The sequence below is a fragment of the Myiozetetes cayanensis genome, unplaced genomic scaffold (assembly GCF_022539395.1).
Source record: "Myiozetetes cayanensis isolate MyiCay16 unplaced genomic scaffold, myiCay2020 scf6-25, whole genome shotgun sequence".
Taxonomy (NCBI): domain Eukaryota; kingdom Metazoa; phylum Chordata; class Aves; order Passeriformes; family Tyrannidae; genus Myiozetetes; species Myiozetetes cayanensis.
Window position 1 is genome coordinate 33,676,984 of NW_026087853.1, and position 24,398 is coordinate 33,701,381.

The 24,398-nt window shown below is 43.7% G+C and overlaps 2 protein-coding genes across 4 annotated transcripts in view; one reads left to right on the forward strand and one right to left on the reverse strand.

Moving 5' to 3' along the window:
* Positions 1 to 24,398, reverse strand: part of MAP3K9 (mitogen-activated protein kinase kinase kinase 9) — a 131,507-nt gene that overhangs the window by 624 nt on the left and 106,485 nt on the right. The gene's annotated exons all lie outside the window — the stretch shown is intronic.
* TTC9 (tetratricopeptide repeat domain 9) overlaps positions 16,561 to 24,398 on the forward strand; it is a 28,063-nt gene continuing 20,225 nt past the window's right edge. Inside the window, exon 1 of the mRNA XM_050336917.1 lies at positions 16,561 to 16,942. Within this exon, the coding sequence (XP_050192874.1) occupies positions 16,576 to 16,942 (367 nt within the window). The 5' untranslated portion in view covers positions 16,561 to 16,575. The remainder of the gene's footprint in view (positions 16,943 to 24,398) is intronic.

Consider the following 24,398-nt stretch of genomic DNA (forward strand, 5'->3'; position numbering starts at 1 on the left):
TGCCAGTGATACAGTCATACATTACATTAATGAAGCTTTCTTCAACCTAACATGCATAGATGTGCTGAGCCTCTGTTGCAAATGCAGTAATGGTCATCATGCTTTGTCTGTTCTGTAAGTCTTCTGCACACTGAGAAGTTAAGTTCTCTGAAATCTCTCACACTTTAATCACCCAAAACAAGATTTTTGTAATCTCAGTACCTCAAGGCTGTATCTCTAAAAGGGGGGGTGATGACATGCCCCTTAGCTCTAAGTGGTTCATGAAAATAAATTTAATAATGTCTGCAAAAATGTGAGGCTGGGGTGGTAAGTATTCTGAGAAAAATTATCTTCTCTTCAAAAAAAAAATTTGCTTATTGTGCAAAAAAATAAGTAAAAAAGATTGAGCAGTGAAAACAAACTACTGAACAGAAGAGCACTTTTCAATTGTAGCACTGAATTCAGAAGAAAGATATGAAAACACAGCACTTGGTAGTCTTTATTGGCACAAATACAGTAAAAATTGAATCTAACCTTAATTTTTCAATTTTATGATTCCTGAGTGCTCATTTTTGTTACCAAGATAGTATTCTGTGAAATATACTTTTCCATGGGGTAATTCACATGCACGTACACTGCACATCCCCATGCATTAGGTAGGTGCTACTTGTCAGCAGTTTTTACCTTTGCCAAACACATCTCTCTGGTGTTATCCTCACCAGAGTGTTTCCAAATAATATTATGATAGGTTGCCATTCTAAACCAAATACTTTAATATCTCTGTCATGAACAATCCTCCTGAAAGGCAAAAAATGCCAACAGACATAACAGCCACCCTTCTGGAGAATCTCTGACTCCCTGTCTCATTCTATTTTTGTGCAAACCATTTCTCTTCAGTAGCAAATGGGAACTCAACCTCTATTTTAATTATTCATGTTATCCATCTTTCCTGCTGACTCTGCACCTCTCCTGAGCGAGTATGTCTTTGGATGAGTGAGGGGATGAAAAGTAAAGATTCCTGGATGGGAAATAATGGGGTTTGATGGCTTACAATACATTTTCAATTACATGGTGAGACTAGCCAAAGCACTGCTGGAAAGAATTGTTCATCTGGTAACATTTTCACCTTCTGCTATAGCATAAAAGGCTAAGGCTTTTTCACTCGACTTCCTCTAAAGGGAGAGTCCTAATGAGCATTGTGGCTCTGTCCTTCTCAGCGGGAGGCATGGATTACAGATGGAGAGCTAATGAAAGCTATCAGGTAAAATGAGGAATTTATGCACACTGATTTTGATGTCAAAGAAAGGCACCTTAGGCAATGAATATTTAGACATATTCATTCCACTTGTGTACTTAAGAATGCATAAAATACTTGGATAAAAACTGGCACCTTTTCATGGCTTGGTATTTGGATGTCATTTAGTGTCACCCTCCCCCAGTGGAATTATTCTGTGTATTTCTCTGGTCAGAGTTAATGAGGAATCTCATCCTACTGTGCTCCCCTCTACACATATATATAACAGAAGAGACTATCCTTAATTTTACAATGTTTGTTATCTCCAGTGGATGCAGGATTGGTAATTCTGTGTGCTCCAAACCACATTATGGGTACAGCGGGGAGACTACCAAGGAGTCCCTTTATAGTCTCAAATAAACACAGCTAAATTGAGAAGATTACATCTTAAAAAGGATGGAAAACCATCTCTGTGCACATCTCTATCAGTCTGCAGGGACTGAACAATAATCTAGCTATATGCCATCAGGTGAAACGTATTGTGTGTGTATCCTTATCATTATACTCTGTGCAGTTTCCAAAACATATTAGAGGCTGCTGAAGAAGATCATCACAGCACTTTGGATTCTGCCAACCTGCATTTGAACTCACAGATTAGTAGTAAAAAGCTCCAAGTCCCATTCTGTGTTCTAGTTAATCTAGTTCTGCAGTGAAGCACAAGGGAAATTTAAATTCCTATGCTAATGAAAAATTGCTGGGCTTGAATTAGTTATGAAATGAGCAATTTGCTACTGTTTTTTTATAGTAAATAGGAATGGAAAAATATTCTTTTAAATCCTTATCTTATAAGGAAAGACATCAAAAAATAAACAAACCAGTGATAGAAACTTATGGGCAAAGCCCATAGGAAAATGCTGAAATCACAGAATTTGAAGGGGGGGAAAGGAAATGTTTGAGGGGGCTACATAAGTTCATCCCCCCCCATTTTGTTTTAAAATTTTTGCTGGTGAAGTTTCTTTCTTTCCACCCTGAAAACAATCACATGGCCAGTGTCTTCAGATGGCATTGCATATGAAGTAATTTACAGAACAGCTTCCAGTAGGCCTCAAAAGCCATCATTGAATTGTGCTTTAGAAACCCATAGCACAGCCAAATTGCAAAATTCTGGTTTCTAAATCCTTAATCAGGCACTTTTGCTGACTTCAAAGTCTGTTAATTTCTCCGTTCGCTCAGTGCATCTGCGTGTACTTTTCCTTTTCCTGAGATGCTGTTTTCTGCACAGTTTTTATAAATACTGCTAATCACATGCATTGACTATAAAAAAAATAGCCAGGCTTGTAAGCTCTTTTTTTTTTTTCTCCTGGAAAAATGCCACTGGGAAGATCTAACTAAAGTGGCTGCAATGATGGCTGCAGCTGGTGCTCTTCTCAAAACTGGATCTCCCCTCATTGCTCTTGGCTCTGGGCTGCAAAGAGTAGAAAAGCGGGGGGGCACTGAAAAGAGTGATGCTACTGGCATCCTCAGATCATTTTAATACATCTCAGTGCTTTATTCAAGTCTCCTGTTTGAAGGGATGGAGAAAGAAAAGATGAAACCCTGCTAACAGTCTAAAAGCTTCCTGAAAACAATTAATCTCCCAATAAACCCCAAAAGGCTATCTGTCAAGAAGTTAATAAAGATGAAATGTCAGGATGCCACATGGCTGCTAGCAACTGCAGGCAGGAGGGGAAATGAGCTTCCAAGCAAAGAAGCACCAGCTATGTCATCCTGCATATGATCATGTATTAAAACCACACTGAAACTTCAGATGCTGATTTTGTGTCTCTGCGGACATCTCTGATCTTAGCAACTCTGCTGCTGCATTGGCATTAGCAGCACAAAAGCCCATGACAAAGAGGGATGCAGGAAGTACAATCTGCAGGTGTTGCATAATCCAGAGGGGACTGGTGGGAGAAACAGAAGCTGCCCCATGTCCCAAGAGCTGCACAGGTTAGACACAGGCCAATGTCCAGTGAGAGGCCAATCGAGCTGCCAGACAACCTTGGAGTATGGCCTCCATCCCATACGGCTCTACTTGTCTGCATTTGTTTGATGGATTGGGAATCAAACCAATGTTTTATTTGCTCCCAGTTTCTGAAGGGCAGATCAGAGCCCTGGAGCAGAGCCCTGGCCCCACTGCCAATGAGCAAACAGTGCCTGCTGACAGCCCAGGCTTGCTCAGGACAGAGAGGGGGAGAAGAGCAAAGCAATCTTCTCACCATGCACCCTCTTTATTGCACAAGTCTAATAATTTAATATTCCCAACCTCTGAACTGCACTACAGATTTAGTATTTGAAGGACACCTCTCAGTAAGCTTTGATCCCTCCCAGTGGGAGGATGCAAAACATGGGCAGGCTGACCAGATCAGGAAGCTGAAAGAAACAATTTCAATGCTTCAAGATTGCAGAGAGCTACAAAATCCTGCAAGCAGCACTGGTGGCAGAACATTAATGAACCCTTTAGCATTTTCTCTGCTTCAACAGCCTCAGGCCTCATAATGTTAAAAGGATTCTATTTCTCTTCAGGGAAGAATTTTCATGTCTACTCCATCCATTTAGTCACATACGTTTTTCCCCTGCACCTTCTGTCTACCTAAAACAGATATCCTCACCTACTATGAGATCTTATGGTACACACTTCGTCACTGTCTCAGGTACCTAATGGGCCAGGCAGGTCCTTGATTGGAGCCCTTTTTCCCTGCTCTCCTTTTACATTATTTTTTACTAGTGTTTGTTGCCTGGTAACTCTAACACCTTTGCTTCCTTCAGAGGAATTTTATATGCCCCTGCTCCAACAGGTACTGAAAAAACCCACATTTTTTCCATCCTGGCTGCTATTTCCTTTTTCATCTGTGCCTCCACACTATGCAAAGTTGAAGTCAGACAAGTTGCCCAAGTGCTGACCCCAGGAAATAGCTGCATAGCCAGGGCCACTCATCCCTGGGACCAGAGCAAGCAGGAATTAGTGCTAATCATCTGAGCTAAGCTAAGGTGGGGAACCTGGCCTATTTGCTGGGCCTGTGAAAAATGATCTATTCAAAGTGTTCCTTCTGTGCTGGGTAATACTGCATTATCAAAGGTTATTTGCAAGGTAATTGGCACTGTTTTGACAGAGGAAAGGTCGAGTTTGGTAGAGGTGACCTAAGTTTATGAGGGCCTTTCATCTCAACAGCTCTTGACTGCTTAGTCTGAACAAGGTATTTTCAGAGGGGGGATTTCCTCAGTCACTGCAAATGTGGCTGAGAAGGTATGGGTTCCTCTTCCTTTCCATTCAGAAGTGGCTGCAGAGAGTGTCATTATAGGCTTCACCTTCTTGCTGTATAGCCTTTAAACTGCAAAGTCCTCTATGGGGTAGGAATCTACTAGTGAATCAGTGTTCAGCATGGGCTCTGGGTTCTGCACTTTATAGAGAAATCTCAGGACTATCCCTTGCTTCTCCTGCAGGATTAACAGAATTCTTATCACAGATTGCATTAAAAAAATATTATGGGTTTTCCTACCCGAATACAGATTATCTTATACTTGGCTTCAGTATGGTCCTAAAGAAGGTCGATCCCTTGTGTATCAGAACACTATCAGCCCATCATGTTGGTGCTGCACTCTGCGTCATCAGAGACTGAAAAGAGTCTTGCTGTGCCACTTCACAGAAACTTAGAGAGACTGCATTTGTGACCCTGAACTCACAGTGTACAAAGCTGGAAACAATGTAGCTTTGCAGGAGGACACTGTCCAGGACATTTTTGCACATGAGAGAACCCTCCGTTTGGATATTCTCTCAACCACATCAGCCAAGAATGGGCCAGTTGGAAATATTTTACACCAGACTTTGATAGGAAAGAGTAGATTAAATTAATTAGGCTCACATCAGAGAGATTCAGTGTCTGCTCCAAACAAAAACGAACCTGCACTGATACCAGAGCTTCATCTGCATAATGGAAAGCATCACAGCACCCCTCTGCTTTGCAGATCATACTGAAGTCAGTAGATACAGAACATGCTGGGATAGTCGCATATCCAGCAAAGAACTAGTCGTGTTTTTCTATCAGTGCAATGGAAAGTGCAGCCAGGACACTCACAGATTATCAAGCAAATTATTTTATTTGATCATTCCCCCCACTCTCATCTCCCCAGTGTTTTAAATATCCCTTTTGTTGAACAGGAAAAAATTAGAATAGCTAGGCAGGAGATATATGAATATATCTGACCTACTGGAGTGTAGCCACACCAGCAAAGTCAGGCATGTGTTTCTATAGTACTTAGCAGAGTGGGGCTCCACTGGGACTCAGAAGCTATCATGATGCAGTGATAAATAATGATAATAGGAACATCAGGAGATGAATACAGACAAGCTGTATGTGCTACAAATCTGTCAAAAATTATTAACATTTACCATTAGCATCCACCACATGACCTTCATAGCTTGATTCAGTGCCATGAAGTGTAGACTGTTGTTTGTGGGAAAAAATGGTAATGTGGGCCAATAGAGCTGTTTCTTCAGGATGGGACAAATCAACAGCAAAGTGTTTCATTCACATATAGAGCACTGCATCTGTAAGAAACTGCATTTCTGCCTAGTAGGAAATGTCCTCAATCAGCTTGGGCTCTGCACTGGTAAAGGACATCATGAACCTTAATGAGCTATACAGTCTGATACAACCATACAGCCCCAAAATAATCCTTGTTTAGTGTCTGATACTTTATCAGATCTCTCAATCATGTTAATTTTTTTTATTATTATTATTCCAAGTTATAACAAGATTTGGATTTAAGGAGGGTAGGTTAAGTTTCCTTGTCTTTGTAAATTCACTATCAGGCCTGTGGTAAAATCAATATCCTTCAGACTTTAGTTCCAGGATGACTGTAGTATATTTTCCGTCTTTATTATCTATTCAACTCACTGTTGTTCCTTCCTAAAAGGGAAGGTTGAGCAGAGAGGAACATTATGTGGCTTATGACTTACTAGCCTTTGAGATGAAACTTTGGACTCTATTCTGGGCAGAATAATTGATAATTTCAAACTGATTCTCAGGTGAGTATCAAGGATTGAGAAGCAGTATCTTGAATTTTTGTATTGCTCATGGGTTTTCTACTTTCTCATCCATACTTGCTTTTATGGCAGATCAAATGTCTCCTCTGTTGAACATTTACATAAGTGGACATGGAAAGCTGTATTCATCTTGTATTTCTTTTTCTGTATGAATCTCATTTGTTAAAATGCATATGTTTATCTGTTTACAGTCCTTTTAAACAAATTAATCAATAAATTTTACATAACACAGAATATATTAAATGTTGCAAATTCTTGGGTCTCACCACAATAATCTCAGGTAATGCAAGTTAGGACACATTGACGTTCCCGTTTGTGAATACCAAGTTTCCAAAGCCTGACTGCCTTTCAGTGCTGAAGTGCTGAAGTGACTATATATGGCATTTGTTTTCCAGATTGTAACTCATCTCCCATACCCATTTTCAGTGCAACAGCTTGTCTCAATGACTCCAGAATCTACTCCTCTTTAGAAGCAGTTTCTCATTTCTGTAACCCTGAGGCCTCAGTCAGCTGAACAGATAAAGACTGGATTTATGAGTGCAAGTGTATGTCAGAAAATCACCTCTCAAACGAAGAAAAAAATTATCAGTGAAACTACAAAGATGTTCCTACTTATCCAGTCCACACATATAAACCTTTATATAAAATATTTGCTATTATATAAAAGTGACCTGTTTGCTTACAATCTGTAGATGACTGTGGTGTCATACAATGATTTGTAACATGAACATGACACTAGGTGATTATACAAATTTTTGTGTTCCTCAATGCAGCTCAAATATCTCATTTCAGCATTTATATTAATTGTAAAGCACTCTTAAGGCATATGGTAAACAATTAAAAGCAAATTTCTAAGTACTGTGTCCACGCCTGTCTTCTCTTCATTCCCTCATTCAATAGGAAAATGCTAAAAACACATCATACATTTACAAGATGTGTTTACATTTACATTTACACTGATACGGGTCCTAATCACCAACCTCCTAGAAGAGTTGTAGCTGAGAAGCCTCATCCCACCAGGAGGTGCTGCAGGACACGGCAGGGGCCTGGGTCACTGGGAGACGTGGGACTCATAGGATAGAGGTGGGAAGGTAATTCGGCTGAGATGCTCGAAGATGTTGTTAAGAAGTTGGACCACCTATCCTGGATCATATTCCCAAAGGTTAATGCCCTGGCATGCCACAGGGGTCAGTTCTTGAAATCAGAAGCTTTGAGACCCCTATGCTGCTCATGAGCATGTGATCGCCCATTTTGTGTTATCAGCTGATGGGTTTGTGGCAGTATCCCCTGTTCACATGGGTACCTTTCTACAGAGGGCATTATCAAAGAGTAATCTGAGTAAACTGTATGACTTCAAGAAGCTCTTCATATTTATTAACATAAGCTATATGTATGATTTCTGTAGGAAGAACCCTTAAAGACAATGAAGAAAAAAGAATAATCAATAAACTAAACTGAATACTAAGTGGGTGAGCAAGCAAACAACACGAGGATGATTGCAACATACCCCATTTCTCCAAGCAGAGTGGCTGAATTCCCACCATTCCCAAAGCCTCTCAGTACAGAATGAGTGATCTTGCTAATAAGGTCAAGCATAGCTTATTCTTCTAACTGCTCTGCATTTTTTAGCACTGGTATTTCTAAGCCTAGCACTGTGATGAAAACAGTCAAATAATTGTACAACCCCATGAAGGAAGGAAACAGCTCAAGGAGAGATTTATCTAGGCGGACCCTCATGAGCAAACCATCCTTAACTGAAAACCAAACTGGCTAAGAATTAAATGAAGTCTGGATACCAAAGTCAGTGGGTGGTTGACAGGACATGCAAGCAGAGAAGTAAGCAGAGGCATGGTCAATGAGCAATTTAATAAATCTATATTAATACAGATATTTTAATTTTGGAGGAAAATAGTCCATTTTCTTTCTGTTCAGTCTCTTCAACACCAGGAAGCCTTCCTTTCCTGAGCTGCCAGGACACTCATACTCAGGGCTAAGAAATTATTGTGACAGCTGTGCACAGACAAGTAGGTCCATAAAGACTGCTCACCTGACTCTCCTCAGGGCAATTTTGTTAATATAAGCTGTGCATGGTAGCTATGGGGAAATACCTTTTGCAAAGAGTGTACCAATGCAACAACAGTGTGTTGCAGGAACCACAAAATAAATTTTCCGCAGTGAAATCCTCAGTGAGCTTCGATTAAATAGTGGTAGTGCTAATCTCTACATGTCCACACTGGGACCTTACATTTACAATATCACGTGGACCAACTAAATGGGTTTAAAAGGCTTTCATAGATCAAGGGCCATTAGAATTTCTGTGCTCTTTGCAGTATGAAGCAATGATGTTTCTTCACTTAAAGTTCATTTAAGCTTCCAGAATACACAGAGTTATACTGATACCACACCATAATGGCTACCTTCCACCAGTGCAGTGTCCTAGGAGATGAGGTCTGGCCTGGAAAGCTGTCCAGATAAGGAACAGAACCATTTTTGCAGCAAAAGAAGAAAGCTGAGAACCTTACATGTGAACTGCAGGGCTGATGCTACTGGGACACGGTATGCTGCTTGGGGCTTTGTGCCCATCAGACCTCACAAGTTTCTTTGAAGCAAATCTGGGAATGCATGTTCTCAGGAAAACCTCACATGTTGCACGATGATAAATATTGGGGTTGCACCATTACATATGCCTCTTTCAGAGGTTTTCTTCCTTTTTCTGCTTTTCTGCGAGCAGATCACTCATACATGTGGTAAATGAGCTTAAAGATGTCCGGTTTCCACTGCAGCTTTCACCCAAGTGGTTTCACTTGAGCACTTCTTTATATACAAGAATCCCTATTCTCAGAAATGGATCTGTCTCTAGGATGAAGTGAGACATCTGCTTAGCTGTGCACTGCAGCACCCTCAGCATGTTAGGAAAGAGAAAAGCAAGCAGAATAACTACATCCAACTGGAAAAGCAACTGCAAATGCATTTACACTGAAATTTGACCCAGGTCCTGCAGTTTACACTTCAAACTCAATAACAGCACAAGCGTATTAAAGGTCAGGAGCATAAAACACCTTCATCTCACCTCTCTTCCAAAGATAGCATAACCAACTGAGCTGCAGGGCCTGCAGTCTGCCAACACGGTGGCTAAGTGCTCTCTTAGGGGAGTACCATTTACTGTTTCGTCAGCCACACTTCTTGAAATAGCCTGTTTCTCCTCAGAGGCCACTCATCTGATCACCATCAACAACTTACAGGGACTTTAGAGACCAGACAGGGAAACAGTACAAACTTCTCTTTGACATCAGCCCAGTCAGGTATGTCTAGCATAGCAAGATCCTTCCCAGAGGCCAGGGTTTGGTACCCCTCAGGTATGACAAAATAAGTTGGCATAGCAAAGATGCCATGACACAAGACAATGAAAACGGATGAGATGTGTAAGACAATTAATGTAAGCCACAGTTTTCAAGGACATTGCCAAACTAGAAACTTTCCAGACAACTTTGCTTGTTGTGAGATCTTAACTCCTTCACACATTGCCAGAACAGGTATTAAAAGGGCAGACACTTCTCTAGCAGATCTGCTTGCTCTGTAAAATGAGCGCTCATAGTTTTCCTCTTGCAGTTCAGCTGTAAGAGGGGTTGGGAAGAGCTGCGCCTCACACTATCTGGCAGTGGCACAAAGCAAGCAATTAGAAGCACAAGCATCCCCATTTGCTCCCTTGTGTCATTTCTAATCTCATAAACAGAGACTAAGACATGAAACCGAGAGAGATGTTTTCTCAAGTTTAGAGGTAGTTAGATGCATATTTGATGTGTGTCTATATGTTACCACAGAAGAAGTCAGCTGAATGAGAGTAACAGCCATATGTGTAAGTTCAATCCAAGGGTGCTGGTGTTAGCTATAGAGATAATGGACAAGTAATGATAAATATGCTCTCATCCTGGTGTAAAGACTAGGCAACAGTTCTAATGTGGACACACAAACTGAACAGGCTTTACTGCTGGTGGTGACTGGATGCGTTTCTGTTCTGACTGCCAACAATCCAAAGTTCATGGGCAGTCAGTGCACTTTAGGATTCTTTTTATGTTGTTCAGTAATTCAATTTCTAGTTACACTCACATACTGTCTCATTAGACTCAAACCCAACTGACTTACTCCATACTCTTGTACAGATCTAAATGCAAAGTGTCACCTGGTCACTCTTGGACGTAAGTGACCCTTACTAACCTTGAACTACTTGGCATTTACCTGGGCAGTAAGAAGATGCCAGACAGGAGCAGACCCGCAGTAAGTGCTTCTATGCAGCCTCATTCCCCACTAATGCTGCACAATATGCAGCCTCCCAGCATTACGAGAATGAGTGTCTTCACCTTCATGGAGGATCAGAACAGGCACCCTGCCAGTCACAGTGGAACAGCTGATGCACAGTAACTTGAGCCCAAACTGCTGTGACAGCATTAGGCAGTTCTGAAGGTCTCCCTGGGGCAGTAGTAACTGTGACAGTGGAGAGAGGGTCTGCTTCCTTAGGGTCTCAGTAAAAGCATTGTTTTCAAGTCAGATCTAGGTCACTGCTAACTCAAAAGCCTCACACCAGGCTTGTTTGTCTGGTGTAGAAGTGTCTTCAGAATTAGGACAGCCTTGGATTCTGGAAGGTAAGATAGAGGAAAAATAAGGATTGAAAGATAGGGGAGTGCTTACTTAACAATTCTAAATATCTGTCTGATAAGCGAGATGTGGGTGTGGTTTTTCCAAATCTACTCTCTTCACACACAACGTAAGAATCAACCTTCCTGGTCTTTATTCCAGCCTGAATAAAGTGCAAGATTTACCCAGAGCACTGGGATTCACTTGAGAGATTATAACTGCAGCTTGCAGATAAGCTGTCAACAACTGATTTTAAGAGATTAAAAGTGTTTCTCAAACTTTGTTGGCAGCATTCCCTTCCAGTATGATTGTCCTGTAAATCAAAGCACTCATTTTTAATTAAAGTGCAAGAAGAAACAGTGGGAGTGATGTTAAATAGTTTTGATTTTACCTGTTCTGGGTCCCTGGTTAAGCCTCTTAGTTAGCAATTTGTTATCGCCTTCATGAAAAAGAAAGAATTCAGAATGCTAAAAACATAATTTGAAACAGTTGTTTTAATTCTGAACAGCTCATCTGTTTAAACATTTGCCCCTTAGTATTGTCAGCAAACATTTCTGTGACAAAGGTGGTGGTTATATACACGCCCAAGGAATGGCTTGTCATAGATACTCTCATTTGCCTGCAAACATTTCTGTTGACCCTTTTTCCTTGATTGTATACTATTCCTCAGAGTTTCATTGTAGTCCTAATTAACCATTCTCAACTAGGCAATCAGCAGGCATCAAACAGCCCAGCAGGATCAACTGACCAATCAAAGAACGCAGACCATGGAAGAAAACACAGGCACAATACCCTTTAAGTGGTTTGTTGCATTTGATGAACACTTATAAACTGAGGATCTTCTGTGATAAAAAGGACTTGTTGACTGCAAAAAGTGACATGGGGAGATCAAAGGAATTTGTACTAAGGTGGCATCTTCTGTTGCATGTGATTTTATTTCCTTTTCCTCTCTTCCTTGGGTATAACTACATAAGATGATCTCCCAAGCAATGGATTTCAGAGGCTTCTCTGGTTTTGTGTTTCTAGGCCTTTCAGAAGCTCTTTCTCTTCTTTTCCCTGTATATGGATGAAAGGCTATGGTGCAGAGCTTTACATACAATTTGGAAATAAATAATGGATGATTGACTAAGCTGGTGACAGACTGTAGCAGCAGCAGCTGTGTATGCTGGAAGCTCACTGCTGCTTGGGAATTCTGCAGCTGAATGGAGTCAACGAGGGATCTCTTTTCCACCATTTTCATCACAATCAGAAATGGATGAGGCTTGCGCTTTGGCATGAAGGACTTGATGAAACAACTCTCACACGGCCAACAGTCCCATCAACATGAATGAATGAACAAGAACTGGACTGAGGCCTTACATGCTGTACTGCTTTCCAAATGGATATCTGGTTTTGCATGTATATAGACTTGCATCCTCATAGTAGCCCTTAAAGTTCCAGTTTATAAAAAGCTCACCTCACAGCATAAATGCTACAATGGATTCACATCCATCTAGAAGAATCATAGAATGGTTAGGCTTGGAAGGGATCTTAAAGATCATCCAGTTCCAACCCTGCTGCCATGGACAAGGACACCTTCCACTAGACCAGGCTGCTCAAAGCCCCACACAGCTTGGCCTTGAACGCTTCCAGGAATGTTTTCTCTAGAAGCTTTTCTGGGCAACTTGTTCCAGTTCCACCACCCTCATCATAAACAAATGTCCTCTTTATGTCCAATAAACCTACCCCCTTTCAGTTTAAAGCCAATCCCCCTTGTCCTATCACTACATGCTCTTATAAAAAGTCCCTCTTCAGCTGTCTTGTAGGCCCCCTTTAGGTACTGGAAGGCTGCAATAAGGTCTCTCCAGAGCCTTCTCTTCTCCAGACTGAACAACCCCAGTCTCTCAGCTCATCTTCATAGGGAAGTTTCTCTAGCCCTCCAGTGCCCAACCAGAGCCCAAGTGCCCAGCCTCCTCAGCTGTCTTGGAAGCCTTTCCAGTGTCCTTATAGCAGTATCCTGAAATGCAGGGAATCTGTCCCATATGCCTGTAAATTAATCATCCTATGGGCAGGCAGAAACAATTGCAGCTAAAGGAAGGCTGGAAGAGCTCACAGCTGTGTGAGATCCAGTATTTTTCTCAATATTTACCATTTCACCTAAGAACACATCTCCCAACCATGAACATGACTCCAAAAAGACAATTTTCTTCAGGTAACCTGTGAACAGGAAATTATGGTTTAATGAGTCACAGATCCTAAAATATCCCTATGAAGCATGTGACCCCTGCATAACACTACTATTAATAATAATTGAGTGATGCAAGTGTATGCTTTTGGAACATGCTAAGGAAATCTCAGTGTGGAGGAGGAAAGACGGCACATCCAGGCAGTTTTAGACACACAGCACCTGGGGACATCCAGACAGACAGGCACACCCCATCTATTACAGTGTGAGACAGATAAGCACATTCTGCTTCTATGGACGAAACCCCATCACCATTGGACAGAAGTCAGGCACAACAGCTAATACTGACTAATACCATGACCTCATCTCATGGCATACAGATAATGACTCCAAACTGGCCTAATTTTATCTGAACGTATGTATGCCTTATTTCACAGTTCAGTGTATCGATTTGATATATAAGCTTACTTTTTCTGATGCTTTCAGGTTCCTGTCTTGTCTTCAAGCTGGATATCACTAGAGTTGTTGACCATGGCAAGCTTGTACGGTGAGTCTACTGGGCTCCAGGCAGCTGAAATCTAGACCTGAATATCACGTCATATGTTAAATGAAATGTGATGTATCTCTCGAGTACAAATCTTGTCTGACTCAGGAAGGTGATAGCTTCTCTTGTTTTCCCCTAAGTACTATGTTCCCCTTGAAAAAGAAACAAACACAAGGGGTCCCCTACATGAAGAGTCAATGGGGTGGCCATATGACTGGTGTGATGTTTCTTAAATATTTTAGTGCTGCCAACACACTACTTAACTCAGCTCCTGAAGGAAAGAACTGATGGGCTAAACTGACCTTTACCAGTCATCCTACACATCTTAGAGCAAGTTCTCTGGCTGAGAGATCCAGCTCTCAGGTGAGGGATACTGTTTACTATCAACAAGTCTAAGTTGGCCAGCAAAAGCAATCATTCATACACTTCTGTTATGGTCTGTTTTGGGATTGACAGTTGTGACATTTCTCTTCACGTGCACCCACAATATCAGGAAGACAGTTTGGACATTTCTTGAAGAACTACAAGATGGAAAACCCATTTGGGTGGTTAGGCAACATTCAGGACTAAGTCACAGTTTGGTATATTCAGTATAGTTCATAATGTGAGGAGCACCCAGTTTTGTCAATATTTTGTGACTGTTTCTGACCACTTCTGCACCCATATTGGCAATGGCTACTGACAGACTTTTCTGTAAGAAAACTTCCAGTTTTCATTGCTTGTTTCAGACCTCTGCTGTTGACCAATAACCAGGGGAAGACAACTCAAAAATTCCTTAAGCACAGGTGAGGGGAAGAGTAGGAAACATCACTTATGTCTCAGTGCCCCCTATACCATGTGTATCTATGGGCTCAGGCAAACTCTGAAAGAGGGAAGCAACATTAACTCCCAATGTCACTTTGCTACACTGCCCTCCAAGAAAACAGTTCCTTCTTCAATAGCTTCTGCAGCTGCTCAGATCTGAGTAATTAATCCTCTGTGGCAATCCCCTTTCCTCTGGCAAAGTCAGCGTTCCAGCACAAGAGATGTACATTGTCCTTGTGAATTCTCCCAAGCAGCAATCAATAATGGTACAATGAAACCTCTGAAATTACTTAAACTTACCTCGTGCAATATGACTAGCAGACAGATTAAAAAATGTCCCAACAGGAATTTTCCTTCCTTAATATTTAGGTTCCACACACAAATTCCACTCTAGCTACTGTGACTAATATCCACCACCACCACACCCACCCCCCAGGATTTCCTGATTTTAGATCAGATGCACTTTGAGCAAGATTTGTAAGTAATTTATCTCATTCTTGGCTTGAGGTACCTGAAAATACTGAGCACTCATTTCCATAAAGTAAGATTTCTTGAAGATGTCTAGTAAAGCACTTGAAATCATTTTATCATTGCTGAATATCTTAACTCTAATTTCTCTCATGCAAGTATTTACAACATTGTACATCTATCACACTAAGTATGATGCTATTTGCTTCTCCTTGAGGCTCCGATTTTTAGATTTAAGTGAGTAGATGTATGTCTGTCCCACACTGTGACCACAACTTCAATAAGGTCCAAAAACCTAGCAGCAGGGACCAATGCATAAAGCACTTGTAATAAAAATAACAGGTAAGCAAATTGGTAAGCAATTTATTTGCCCTGCTAAAAAGGAATTATACAGGCACCAGTCCCAGACCTGCAGTAATACCTTTACATGAAGTTGTGCTACACAGCTATCACACTTTGCCCAGCACTGCAACACCATGTGCCATCACAGTAGGCTGGTCATATTTAAAGAGAAACTCAAGTCCCATTTTAAAATGGCATCCTAGTTGCTGAGAGAGCTTGAATACATTGCACCACAGCTCTTTACCATGTAAGAGTTGCATGGGTAATGAAAAGATGCCTCCCAATATATTATTTAGAAAAAAAAAATCTGTGTTTTCATCCAGCCTATAATTTTTAAGCAAGAGGTATGACCTACAAAATATCTTGGCACAACAACGCATTCAATTACATCAAACTGCTCTCATATTCAATGCAGACATGGTGTTTGGCCTAACAAAGCAATGCCTGGTGCTGAGCACAGTTCTTCTGCTGTTTGTCTGCAGGAGGAGAGCCACTCCCCACTGGTACCACCCAACCGCGAGATGTTCCTGGCTTCAGCGAGCATCGCCCCATTTTTCAGCAACACATGGGGAAATCTGCTTCAGGAAAATCAAAAGCTCTGAGTGGCTGGTGCCAGGGCAGTTACTGGGCCTTGGCTTTTGCCTCACTGATGTGGAGGACACAGGAAATTTCATTGCCTGGCATTTGTTTGCCCGGCGATATGGAGTACACACACCAAAACACCTTGAGGGACCATGAGCAGATGGTGGTGGTGGGTGGCCACTAGTGGGATCTGGGAGAGGCAAGAGAGATGGGGAACGGGGGTGAGAAGAAAGGAAGAGGTGGGATGCCAACCCGCAGACAGGGAGGCGAGACCTTCAGGTACAGGCAGGCAAGGCACAGGGTGCAGAAGGGACTCGGCTGTGGGGTCTGGGGGGAGCCAAGTCTGAGGGAGAGCGGGAGGGTGGGCAGGGGGTCTGTGGAATCGGCCAGCCCGGGGATCGGGCGTACGCTCGCCCCTTGCCGGGCCAGCGCGGAGAGCGGGGAGTGGGGCCGGCGCATCCCCACGCCCCGGGCTCGCCCTCGCCTCCCCGCGCTGCGCCGGGCGGGGGTCGCAGCGGTGCGGGGGGCAGCGGTGCCCGCGGCGGGCGGCTGGTGGCGAGGGGCGGGCGGAGGCGGGCGCCTCGCGGGCGGCGGGGCGAGGAGGAGGAGCGGCGGCCGCCGGAGGATGGGAGCGAGTGGCGGAGCCGGGGAGCGGCGCGGGGGTAAGGCCGGGAGCGCGGCGGCGGGCGCCGCGGCATCGCCCGCGTAGGGCGGCGCGGGAGCCGGGCGGCGCCGCGGCCATGGAGAGGGCGAGCCCGGCGGCGGGGAAGCTGAACGCCGGCGGCCGCGGGGCGGGCGATGGGCACGGCCCCGCCGGGGGTGCCCAGCCGCGGGCGGCGGCGGCGGGCAGCGCGGAGCCGGGCGAGCTCATCGGGCGGGCGCTGGATTTCAAGACCGAAGGGGCGCAGTGCTACAAGGACAAGAAATTCCGGGAGGCCATCGGCAAGTACCACCGCGCCCTGCTGGAGCTGAAGGCGCTGCTGCTGCTGCTGAGCCAGGAGCCGGCCGGCCAGCGCCCTCCCGCCGCTGCCGCCGCGGCGGGGCTGAGCGAGGAGCAGCGGCAGGCGGTGGAGGCCATCGAGGTCGACTGCTACAACAGCCTGGCAGGTCAGCGGGGCCGCGGGCGGGGGGTCCACACCTGCGCCGCGCACACCTCCCTTCTCCTCCGCAAAGCAGCGCTGCCGCGCTGCTCCGCTCGCTGCATCTCCTTCCCTCCCGCTGCCTTCCATTTTCACGTTCGCGCTCACGCCGGGCACAGCGGTGCTGTCGGCGCACGGCCGGGAGCCTCGGGCAGCTCTGGGGAGGGGGCGCACGGCCGCGCCGCTCCTGCTCGTCGGGCTCGCCCGCGGCCCCCAGCTCTTCCCCCGGGCGGCTCCATCCGCCAGCGATGAATCCCGTGCCCTCCTCCCCCGGGAGACAGGTGGCAAGGCGGTGGTGCGTGCGTGGGGCGCTCCGGCTGACAGAAATCGTGGCTCGTCAAGTGGCCAAGATTGCATGCTGCGCTGTGTCCTCAGCCCGAGATGTCCTTCAGTCCCTTCAACCACAGCTCCGCTTTGGTGCCTGTAATTAACGGTATTACAGAGAAACAGGCTCCTTCTACCACATTTGATGTAAGGAAGGGGAAGGGTTTGGGCTCTGCTGCAGTAGCTCCAAATAGTTCTACTAGATATAAAAAGAATTTTTTTGCCTCTTAGCACTTAAAGCTGAAAGAAAATACAGCCCTGGGTTTTCGCTAGCTGCCAGTTACCACTGTGGTCAGTAGACGTTTGATCATCCCTCCCTTTGCTCCCTGCCATCTGTTTAGAAGTGCTGCAGAAGATGGAGGGGACGAGTGGAGGGTTTAACCACTTTGTAGTCTGATTCTGAAGTCCTAACAGAAACAGAACTCCTGTTGACTTCAAACAAGACCTGCAGGATCAGAGGTTATTTTTGGTCTGCAGCAGCGTATGTGGTTTTTTTTTTCTTTCCAAGCCTGAAAGCATCTCTGAAACAAAAACTCGTACCTAGGTACGAACAGAGAAGAAAGCATTCATAATCTGGACAAGGTGCACAAAATAACAACATTAATAAAGCTCTGCTGTTTTCCAGAAGAATGAAGAGTTGCTCATTACCCTTTATATCCTTGGGGCTAAAAAACGGAAAAAATCAGGGCATTAGCTTTTGGCTTCCTAGGCAGAGTTGGTTAGCTTTGTTTTCTGTTCTTTAGTTCTAAAAAAGATGCAGAATGAAATGAGTAGTTTGAAACACCAAGCCAGCATTCTCTCTTGTCTTAATGCATGCCAGTCTCTTATATTCCACATGCCTTTTGGGATGTAATGGGGAGCACAATTTAACTCCCTTTCATCATGTTTCCAAATACTCTTCCTTCAAAAGCCTATTGAAATCGCATAGAGGGAAAGGCAAGTGAGATTTCAGAGCGATACCATAATTGCACAGCTGTAATTTTGTCTCTCTACAAATTTCTGTTCACAGGTTTATTAAAATCCATTGTATTTGGCAAGGATCATTTAGATTGGCAGGGTTATACAAAGAACCTGTAATACTCTGAACAATATAGCTTGGTGAGTTCCTGGGCTTGAAAAGGGCTCACAATATCTCTACTAGATACAAATGAGACATGGTAGATAGAAGGTAAATGGAGTGGGAGGGAAGGATAGAATTTGCTTCTGTGGCACTTTCTGCAGAGTACACAAGTTCCACTTGCTAGAAACTTGTCAGCTCCTGCTGACAGAGTTGTCCTGTGTAATGGTCATTGTCCAGCCCATTTATTTCCCATTTCAGGTTTGTGCAAGGAATTTTTGTCTTTTTTGGTTGTATTTGATCTTGTCATCAGTAGCAACTGGTGAGAGAATCATGCTCCATCTTTAACCTAGATATGAACAGATTTTTTCCTAAATTTAACCAGTATGAACGCAGGAGGAGATGAGTATAATTAACCCTGGAGTTACAAGCAGCACTTTTCCTGGGATAACCTCACAGCAGGTCAAGCTGTCATTTTGCACAGACGGTTGTCACATGTTTTCAGTAGATGGCATGCACAGAGCAGAGAACAGCATTTGTCTTGGAAATGCATAACTTCACATGGGTCTGCTGGGCTGTCCGCAAGCAACTTTAAAGAAATGCCCTGCATGTTGGAGAGGGCAGTGTGCAGTTAAACTGGAATTGCAGTTACTCCTAGCCCATTCCAGAGCTCCCATTCCAGCAGGAGAATCTGTGAATTCATGTCTGAGGTGAAGGGAAGAGGGGAGTGGAAATTTCCCCAGAACTGTAACAATAATTAGTATACCTTTCTAATAACTACTTCAAGAGGTGCAGCAGTGGGACTTTATTTGCCAACTTTATTGCAGACGGCACCAGTTTCTTTACACAGTGGTCTCTAGCAGAGGCACCAGCACATACTCTTAGAGTTGAAGTCAGTGTTACTTGACCTGGGAAGGAGAGGAGATGCAGGGAGTTTTGCTTTCAAGCACTGCTGGGTGTCTAGAGCTTTTTCTAAAATATATAAATCTGTGTAGTGCAGAAAGCATAACAGCAGTTGATATTAACTCTAGAGAAGGCAGTTTTTCACTTAGCTCTGAAGTATACCTGGTAGCATTAGCAGCTGTCATCTCACTGTCCTTATTACCAAGTTCTTTTAGCACCTCCGCTTACTCTCCAGGCTTGGCATTTGACAAGTCCACCTTGCTTTTGCACTGTCGTTTTTCATGTGGCCCCCACACATCCACCTGTCAGAGATGCTTTGCTTCACAACTATAGATGCACACACACACACATTTACTTGTTTAGATGCAGGAAAAGAGTAAGAGGAGAGCATCAACTACAAGTAAATATGCACGTAGGTGAGAAATACACCCCGAGGGGATTTGGGGCGATCTCATGGATGAGGGCTGGGGTTCTTTGTTTGTTTGTTTTTTTAATCTGATCGATTACATGAGTAGGAACATGTGGGCAAATACTAAATTGTTGTCAGTGCCTGTCATTTCCTGCAGAAGGTAAATGTAGGCACAAACGTGCACACAGACTCTTGTTTAGCTCTGCTTCTTTAGCAGAGCACCTTCAACAGGCAATTCTGTTGTAAGATGTGGTGGCATGGCCAGCTCTCATATTTAATCAGAGCCCCACAGTATTTGGTGTGTTTTCTAAAGTACACTGTTGTGGAGTTGTGTGGCACCCCCACAGCCTAAACTATTTAGCCCATTTCAAAGGATCTCAGATCTGCTGGGTTTTAAATTCGTGTGATTTTAAAAAAGTATTATTTTAAATCAGCCTAGGATTTTCATGCCATGCTATTGGCAGAGCTCCTCATGTTTCTTTCACTAAGCTAGTACCTGGACTTCAGTTTAAGCTCCAAGAGTTTGGCCTTAAAGGGACTCCACATCTGCAAAATCCAGCGCTGCTGCATTCTTACACAGGCCTGCCAATAATTTTACCACAAGTCATTCTGATGAATGTCACCAGAGGCAAGAGCAGCAGCATGGTCAAGGCTCCCAGAAATTGCTAGGGTAGGCAAAGAAAAACCCCACCAGCAGCACAGAGCTTTGCAGAATGAATGCAGGCTTGTAAGGCAAACAGTCCTTTCTTTATGACTCACTGATGGTCTCTGACCTTGAGGGAGTCACTCGACCTCTTTCTGCCTCTCTCAGCCTGGTTGAAAAATAAAGAATGGAGACCACAATTTCATCCTGATGGCGCATTCAACTGAGTTTTCTCAAGTTAGTGGTTTATGTTCTTTTGAAAAACAGAGGGATATACAAAGAATGCTTGCAGAAAAGCAAACTGGCCAAATACACCTCAGGTCTTGGTCTCCTTTCTACTTCTGCAGCATCTTTGATGTAGAAGAAGCTTAAATGCTTTATGTATTGCATGCAGATGGGGATAATTTGCCAACTACAAATGCAACCATGCAACACAATGATTGTTTTATTCCACCATTACTGCCTAAAATTCTACAGGATCAAAAGGACAATGTCTGCTCTGCAGAGAGAAACAAGTCCTAGTCATTCCAAAGCAGCAAAATGCTAGGGGTAAGCACAGTTTTAAGCTTTTCTGGTGGTGAGGGAATGTTGCAGTGTGATAAGCAAACCTTTGCTGATTTTCCTAAGCATGCAGAAATGCTAAGCTAATCCTGGCAGGAGAAATGGAATCAGAGAGAGATCTGGGGATGATGAGTTGCACAGGGGCTCTGGTTTTTAATCCTTCCCCTCTGCACTAACCAATTGTATTATCTTCACCAAATCTTCCCTAAACTTCAGTTTATCCATCTGCATTAATGACCTCCTGGGAGTACTGTCAGGCTTTGCTAATTACATGAATGTAAATTAAATGCAGCATGTTTATATTCTCATTCAGGTATCCTTAGTTTACTATAGGAGTCTTGGCAAGAGGGTACACATACCTGCAGAGTATTAAAAATGTAGCCCTCCAAGATACACGTCAGCCTCGATAATGAGGTTTGGCTTCCTACACTGGCAGAAACATGCACTAGTACCAATCATATGACTATGTGAAGGTCATAGGGACAGTCACACAAAACATGGCACTTCCATCAGCATAGGAACCTTCAAGTGCCCTCGGCCTGGGGTGTAGGTACTACTTCCAATTGTCACCAGTTGCATGGACTTTTGGTGAGTGCTTCAAGTAAAAATACTTATAATACTTAATCCAAGTAAAAATGTAACTAAACATGAGAAAAACTGGTAAAACTTTCCACTGACCACCCACTAGGACACGTCACAAGGAGTCTCTGCTAAAAGCCCATTCCAGCATATAGCCGCTAGCAAGTACAGACTCTACCAGGACACATGGTGCTGTGGGTGTTAAAGCAGTCTTGGATTGTTGCTTGATGTGATTTTTTTTTTTTTTAATGTGCTGCATCAACAAAAAACACCCTCTGTAAGGATGCCATGCAGTGGGAGAAAGGAACAGCAGCAAACAGAGCAGCCGGATGTGGTCTGCGTTTTCACTGATTGCTGTGGGGGTGTTTCCTGACACTCTTGGTTTAGATATATCTGCCCAGCCCAGAATGCATGGAAACATCTTGTTTCACAGGATTGATGCAATTACTGCTCCAGGTAGGTGCAACTGCAGCAGAGAATAAACACGGATCACTGTGTATTGGTTTTAGTGATAGGCCCAAACTCTGACATGTATTTAAGAAAGGTATGGGTTTTCAAGCTATTATCATTAATTACTGTTTATAAATACTCAGTATTTACCTTTACCCTTGTATTTAGGATAACAAAATTCTCCCTGTTAAGGGAGTTTCTTGTGCATTGAAAGGATGGGATGGAAATACATCCAGATGCCGGGGGGAGGGAGGGAGGACAAGAAAGGATAGCAAGCTGCCACCAAACTTGGTTTAAATGATACATGTCTGACAGCATCTCTTACTGAGGCAGATGCGTTTTCCTCTATATATGTAACTATTCATCCTAAGCCTTTTCAAAACTTGAGGCTTTGTGGATTGGTTTGGATTTTTGCAGCCACTTCTACCACATGCTGAATTCCCTTTGCATGAGGAGAAACTTGTCCCAGCTGATCTTGTCACCATTTGCCTGAAACAGAGTACTGAGAAGGTACAGATTCCCTGGCCAGACTGTCCAGAGGAGCTGCAGTCTTGGTAAGCTGAGATCCCTCAAAGTCTAGCTACACCTTACTGTGGGAGATGAAGCAGGAGATATCAAAATCCCCAAAGCTTCTCCAAGAACAGCAGCAGTGGTTAATTTGTTTACCTAAGAGTACTGGTTGTTCTCCACCTTGAGAACACTGCTGTTTTCTCAGAGTTCTGTAGTAGCACATCGTTCTAGCTTTACTACATCTTCTGAAATGCTGTCCTAGAGTTTCCTCCAGCAAAAGTTATTCAGAGTCACAGCCTCTTAGACCTCCACACGTTTTCATCAGTGCTGTGCTGAAGATGTTTCAGCTGGTTCAATAAAACCTAGGGTTAAAATCAAAGCTGGGTCCCAGTCTGTTGCTAAATACACTCATGAGCTCCATGGTTACCACCTTTCCTGAGAGCTGGGCCACCTCTGCGTGGTTCAGCAGGTGGAACATCCTTCTCTTCTTGCTCTTCACTTGGCCTCAGGCCCAGAAATTTCTAACCCAACTCCAAACCTCTTTCTCCAGCCTTTCTCCTAGAACAGCTTATCAGTTCAGCAGCACATCCCAAGTTCCTCATCAGTGTCCTCTAGCATTGCAACTGATGCTCCAAGAAGGGAGAATCACCAGAAGTTCTCACATTAGGATTTTAGGATGATTAAGGAGTTACTATGAAGAAAGGAACTGTAAAAGTAAACAGTATAAATAAAAGGGGAGGTCTAAATGATGCCAGTTTGTTCCTGACATTGTGCCATCTCGCAGAAAATAACATACAAAGGACTATGAAACTGAGGGAACAAAATGAAGAAAGGGAGAAAATACATAATAAACTTTATTTTCTTCTTTATTTTCTTCTTTCTTCTTTCTTCTCTCACTTCATGGGTGAGAAACTGATACAGAAGGAGGACAAGTGTTTAATTCTGGTTTCAGCTTACTCAGATGACCATACCAGTGACTAATACAGAGGGTCAAAATGCTTTGAAAAACAGTCAATATTAACTATCATTAACTAGGAAGTTGTTACTAATGGCTGCTCAGGAATCTGTCTCCTTTTGTTCAGTTCTGCACTGCATCTTGGATGGGAAACAGTAAGCTTAGGACATTGATGGATGAATGCAGGTAAATCTTGTGGTGGCATGGAGTGTTGCTATTCTGTTCCTTTTAACAAAGATTGTAGTCAGTGCAGTTTCTGAAAGCTTTGCTGGAATTGCTGAAGGTACACTTGCTTATGTGAGGCTGGTAGGTGGTAGTGTTCTTAAACACTTGCCTAGGCAGCTGCAAATGGCATCCATTAAAGATCCATGGATGGATCTCCAAGGGGGGCTGGAGCAGCAAAATCAGTCTCAGTATAGCCATTCGGACTTTAGGACACTGCTAGAAACAGTACAAAGACAGTTCATGGCAGTGAATTAGGCACAGTCCCATTTTCTCTCTGATAACCTGTGGCCCAAGTGACAGCTGGGAGCAATGATCTTTAGCCGTCATAGCTTGACATTCCAGAGCTCATCTGTTACTGTGCATATGCAGTAGCTAATGTCGTGATCTTTCCTTCAAAATCCGCTCCATTTTTCCCATTTTCCAAAATTCTTGACATGCCACTGCCCTGAGGCTCATAGGCCGGATAGCACCATCTGCTTCTCCTTGTCTTTGCCCTGTGTACCCAGTTCTCCCATCTTATTTCTCGGCACAGGAGCTGGGGCTGCTTACACAGTCCATGCCTCTACCCTTTGAATTCTGTTTATCGCTCTCCTGGTTGCAACACAGCTTTGTCAGACGTTATGATCTCCCACACAAAGCTTTGTCCCTTTCCCAGATGCCCCCATCTCTGCTCTGCCAGTGAGGTCCTCTCATCCCTCTGTGGGTGCTGTGACGCTTGCAGTAAGGCAGTCACCTGGTGCTGGTTACCTGTTTATGTATAACAAGGAGGAGCACCTCTCTACAACAGAGTGCATGTGTGCAAGTGTGA